The sequence below is a fragment of the Teleopsis dalmanni genome, chromosome 2 (genome assembly GCF_002237135.1).
Source record: "Teleopsis dalmanni isolate 2A chromosome 2, ASM223713v2, whole genome shotgun sequence".
NCBI lineage: Eukaryota > Metazoa > Arthropoda > Insecta > Diptera > Diopsidae > Teleopsis > Teleopsis dalmanni.
In genome coordinates, this window is record NC_051847.1 from 28,773,311 (window position 1) to 28,779,310 (window position 6,000).

The 6,000-nt window shown below is 27.7% G+C and overlaps 1 protein-coding gene across 1 annotated transcript; it reads right to left on the minus strand.

Annotated features, from left to right (window-relative positions):
- Positions 1-3,685: 3,685 nt before the first annotated feature.
- On the minus strand, positions 3,686-5,003 carry LOC119681423. Its single transcript, XM_038094609.1, has 2 exons — positions 4,659-5,003; positions 3,686-4,592 (listed from the first exon to the last, which is right to left on the minus strand). The coding sequence occupies exons 1-2, from the start codon at positions 4,917-4,919 to the stop codon at positions 3,744-3,746; spliced, it is 1,110 nt and encodes a 369-aa protein (XP_037950537.1). The 5' UTR covers positions 4,920-5,003; the 3' UTR covers positions 3,686-3,743.
- Between the last annotated feature and the right edge of the window lie 997 nt (positions 5,004-6,000).

A 6,000-nucleotide genomic window follows, 5' to 3' on the forward strand; every position in this document is an offset into this window, starting at 1 on the left:
CGGACCTATGAATAAATGAAAGCCATCGTCAAACCAATATTAATTGCTATACACTCAGTTAACCATTGCATTGCAATTTGTAATATGTGAATGCAATAAACCATTTATAGTTCTAATTTGATTTGTTGTTGTTTGTATTTGAAAGTTATTTATTCAACAGAGAAAACATAATTAGCAATAATAAATTTTGTGAAGAAATGCGCAACAAAGTCCTGCAATTGCATTTAATAGCAAAATTGATAAAGCGTCCTGCATGTAATGTACATATTTTACAGATACCTAAATTTCTCTCATATATCCGAATACTATAACAGCATATAAACTCACATTTGACATTGCTATGAAATTGGTATATTAAGTTAGCTAACTGGCTATGCAGAGTTTTCAAAAGTAGCAAATATGAAATCATTTTTCGGATTCATAGTTTTTGTTTTGAATTGAACAAATTTTGAAATTTTCATTTGAATCTCTTGATTGAGTATCATATCATAACTAAACAATAAATATTCTATAAATACAGAAAATACATATGTTCAATAATTTATTTCTGCTTTAGACGTTTCTAAAGCATATTAAAATAGTTATTATACTAAACTTGATATTTAACTAAATATTAATACATTTAAATTTGGTTTTAACGTCAATTATTACGGTAGTGACTATTTTACTTAATTGAAACGTTTGCATTTATTTGATAGGTTTCAAATAGTAGTGAATTGCAACAACAAAAATTTTTATTCATTTTTAATTAATTGAATTTTTGGTTGAGCCTACAGCTGTGTTACCAAATACCCATCATCAGTTGTCTTGGTATTATTTCTTTTATTTAATTATTCGAAATAAATTTTTTTAATCAAAAATTATTATAAAAGTGTTTTAAATAATAGTATTGAAATTTACCAATGATTTATGGTTTCGTTCTTATATAACACAGCAAGTGGATTTTTTAATAAAATTTTAAAACAAATTAACAAATCTCCAAGTTCGAACATATGTTACAAGTTATGTTCCACAATTGCATACAACTTCAGATCATTTAATTTTAATAAAATTGCTTCTCATGTTTTTATAAAGAAAAATTCTCCAAATGTTCCTGTTCCTTTCCTGGCTACACCTATGCTTTTGAGCATAAAGTATTCTTGAAAATATTAAAATCCTAATAGCTGTATTGAGGACTGACTAAATTATTACTAAAGCAAGTAATTCAGAATAGATTTCTTCAAAATTTTACGTTTATGGATTAAAAAGTATTTGTATTTGTTTTTTTATTTAAATATATTTTATTTATTTAAATTTTCATGAAATAAATTTATAAATTTTGAAAATTCACATAACATAGAAAAGGACAATGTATCTAACCCAGATGTCAGTCAAATGTCACAAAAAGTTAAACTCAATCTAAAATTTTAAATAGAATAAATTGTTGCAAATTTTGCAGAATAAAATAAAAGTAATTTTTTTTAATGTTGAGGTGAATATTGGCTTTTAGTACAAATAAATTAATATACAAAAATGGTATTAAACTTTAGGTAACTACATATTCAATAAATATTTTTAAATTTTACTCACTTTTTCATACAATAAAATTTTATTTGATTGCAAAATAAAGCTTAAGTAAACTATTAAAAGTACTTTGTATATAATTAATAAATTAATAATAATATTTATTATTACTTAAGTGTTTTATATTCAACATATATTCAATAAATATATATTCAATTTAATTTATTCAGAAATTACAATACAATTCATTTAACTCCAATTGTACCTTCAGAAATAAAACACAACTTAAAAATATAGTATTTAATTTAAATATAAAAATATTACTATTTGACACCGAATTTATATATGCATAATTTTAAAACATGAAACAATTTTATTTTGTAAGTAACATCAAACAATTTAAATTTCAGTAGGGCTAGATTAGTAATGAAGCAACAACAACAAAAAATTCAATTTCAATTAGAACTTTGAAAAAATATGAATAAAGAGATTTCAATGATAAGTAACACAATCTAGCCGAGCGCACATATCTTTGAACCTTTAGGATAATATCACTATTATTAGCTATTCATATTAGCAGCACACTATGTTGCTTACGTTCACTGGATCTGCATTTTAATGTATACCTAATATTTACTATCTTTATTGTCAAATTTCATAGTTTTATTATTGTTCAAGTACACATGTTATAAATAAGTTACTAACGAAGGTCTAGCGAACTGTTAAGTTAGTTTAACTAGCTGCAGCTTCCTCTTTTTTCCAAGTAACACACAGACACTATTTTATTATCATGAAACTGCAGGTTATAAAAAATATAAGTCACAATATTACACGTTGATTTGCTGAGATTTGTTGTACTAATTTTAGAAAGACTTTTCTATACTGAAACCTATTAACAAGTCTGAAAATGACTCTTGGTCCAAAAACGTGCACTACATTCCGTTCTATGAAAGCCCTATCGTGATACTGAATTCGTTTCCTGAGAACCGCAACACACGATCAGATAAGCAAAAGTTTTATTCTGAATTTTAGAAAGGTGGAGATATCTTTTAGCCGATATTCTCTAGTCCCATCTTTGAAAAGTTACAGGAGCATATTCAGTTAGCTGTTAAAAAAAGTTATAAAAAAAAAACTATTTCCATCTTTTTTAACCAACTCGTTTGATGCCATACCTGTTATCTTCGACATTGTCTGCGCTTTGATTACTTTGATTTGATTACCTTGATCAGCGTATAAGCAACGTTTTATCCATGATAGCTAAATAGTCAACTTATGGGCCTATTCAATTGAGCTTTGATATACAAGACCGCCACCCCAATTTAAAATAATCTAATCTGTGCAGTTAGAAATGATTGCAATTGTCGTTTTAAGGAATGGATGTCACAGTAAAATTTCAATGTGTCAACATTTTCATTTACTCCAAATATTAGTTTTTTCTATTGTAAAAGGAAAAGAGCAATTTAAGCCATCTACACAATTTGTGTAATGTAATTGCTGTACTGTTTTTAAATATCCCTTAAATTTTGTGCAATTTTCATTATTAGGTATAATCCAAAAATTGTGCTTTTCCATGGACAAAAGTAAAACATCCTTAAATAGAAAACTCAAGCAAGTGGACAGATGCTTGATTCTAAGCAGGCCTTCAATTCTTACACGTGTTAAAATCCGTTTGATGTGCCTAGAAAAATACTCGTACACTGCAATATTGTTGGCATTTATGTGTGTTTATCTACGGTCACCTAAAATAACAAAAAACTAAAATCAACAAATATCTTTTTGTGCTTTTATGTTGTTTTTCCATTACAATTTATGCGTATATTCTTTAAGTGCAACACACAAAAGATACTTCTTTTTTGCTCTTTTTATTAAATTTTCCATGGTACATATGCTTGCTATTTATTCTAGGATATATGTAACGCAATATAGTCACGTAACATTGACATTATATAAAAAAGTAAAAATATATAAATTCAAAAATTAATTTTTCTCTAACTTCATTCGACTAAGTTTACTTAAGAACTTTGATCCTTATTGTTGCCTTATCAAGTTATTGTAAAAAAGATTATTTAAAAATTTTAATGCGAGTGATATGCGAAAGTATAATATGTGTATAAATATATATAATATACAGATATAGATACTAATACATAAAGAGCAAAATATTATTTTTTATTTTTGCCTTTATTCACAATAATATAAATATATTATGATAAATTTAAAATTCCGTTAGGAGTGAAGTATCAAATTTTGACATGAAAGGCACGGCAACAAGACTTCAGCGCAATCAAAATAAAAACAGGCACCAAACCGTAAAAAATAATCCTTTCAATTTTTTTAGTTCCAGTACCACCAAGTTTTCTTAGAGATAAACTATTATTATAGTTGGTAATTGCTTTTTGACACATCTTCATTTCATCAGCAGCTAAGACACAAGTAGGACATATATTCGTAAGATGTTGTTTGAGACTGGCTTGAATACAAGTGATTCGTTGTTCATTAGAAATTGCATTGTTTTTTAATAAGTATTCTTTAAGCAAATCAATAGCAGTTGAAACATATGCACGATCAATGATTCGGCCAAACATATGGAACTGTAAATAATTGTTTATATCTTCCATATTTAGAGAATTATTAACAACTTCTACGCAAGCAATATTAGCGCCCGTTTCATTATCAGTTTTGAAGCCATTATGAATGTTACCAATACTGGCTACAGATTTAACTCGTTTTTTAACACTGTATGAAGAAGTTGTTGTCTCTTCATGCTGATCATCCAAAATTCCTAGAGCTACGGAAACGTTACTATTAGATTTTTGTGAAAAACTTTTCGCAACACTGGTTGAAGAAGTTGTTATCTCTATAAACTGATCATCCAAAGTATTTGGAGCTACGAAAAACTCATTGTTATGTGTTTTAAGAATATTATAAGTTTTTGTACGACTGAGCAAACCGGTTGGCTTTTCTTTAAGCTGATCATCCAAAATATTTGAAGCTACAGATGGCTCACGGTTACACGTTTGTGAAATATTATAAAATTTTGTTGGTCTGATCATACCGGTTGATTTTGTGTTGTGTTGATCATTCAAAATCTTTGGAGATGCGAAAAGTTTCATGTTACATTTTTGTGAAATATTATAAGCTTTAGTTAGACCTACCAAAGAATTTGCTTTACTTTGAATATCCAAAACCTTTGCTTTCTCAATATCCCTTAGCTCTTCAGTTTTTTCTTTCAACAGCTTGTGAGTTTCTGCGAGTTCTAATTTCAACTCTTCATTATTCTTATTAAGTTCAGCTACTTCCACTTCCAGAACTTTAATTTTTTCCTTTGCTATCTCAAGATGTGTTCGAGTTGTTTGAAGCTCTTTAAAAAGATTCCTGCCATCAGTGTTTCGGCGTCTAAATGTTTTTGGAGGCATTGTACAGTACAAAATATATTGCTTTGATGAAAACTTTTAATAATAAAAATCGTCTAAGTTTTAAGATAACAGATTTTCTTAAACACAAATTTTTTTTTTAATAATTGTAAAATGTATTTAGTTTTTTGATGTTTAGATTAATTTCAATGATATAACGATTAAGTAAAAAATTTAAAATTATTGAATTTATATGAATACACATTGTTGTAACTATTTATAATGTTCAGATAAAACCTATAGGTAGAGACCATGTTTCGATTTTTATTGTAGTATAAAGTAAAATAATTTAAATAAATTAAAGTATGTAAATAATGATACCTGTACATACAGGAAATATGAAAATATATAGAGAAAATCTGAGAAAAAAATAAATGAGTTGTAGGTGGACAATAATTGGGTATATGTAAATGGAATTAACAATATACCCGCATAAACACTGAAGACAGAAAACAAAATATCATCTCCCTAAAATAATAAATAAAGTTCTGTTTAATATTTATTATACAACTAACTAAAATCTTTGCATTAAAATGTATCTGTTATGGCTTTTAAAGACTGTATGACCATTTCTATATTTAGAAAAATACGCTCAAACCACATACAAGTTAAATTGACCTCATCATTTTGTTAGAAAAGTTTTAACTCATGTGCTAAAAAGGATTTGAAAACCAACATGTGACCAAATTATTTTTCTGACTGTAGACCATTGATCAGATTTAGATTGGATTTTAAAACGGGTTGGGAACTTGCCACCACATCACTGCATCCTTTGAGGGTAATTATGACATACCCACTTTAGTTTCATAGACGGGTAGGAGTTAAGAACGCCATTATGTCCTTTGGAGAGATGTTGCCTATTCTGTTATAACTGGATAAGTACCGAAGTCTGAGTCGGGCGAGACTATCACAGTGACACAAAATGTGTTCTGCTTCTTCTCTTCTTCGCAACAAAATTCATCACATCATAATGAAATACACTTCAGATGCTCTCTCAAGAAGAGCAGCGTCCCATATGCCCTCCTTCTTTACGTCCACAATATTTTCGTTGTGTATTGTCTAAATTCGATTTAATTATAAGTTT

What these genes read in the sequence shown, in the direction of transcription:
- LOC119681423 (XM_038094609.1), bottom strand. Translation starts at nt 4,919, where the DNA reads ATGCCTCCAAAAACATTTAGACGCCGAAACACTGATGGCAGGAATCTT. An exon ending in AAAGTAAAGCAAATTCTTTG is followed by an intron (nt 4,593 to 4,658) that starts GTAGGTCTAACT and finishes GCATCTCCAAAG; the next exon opens with ATTTTGAATGATCAACACAA.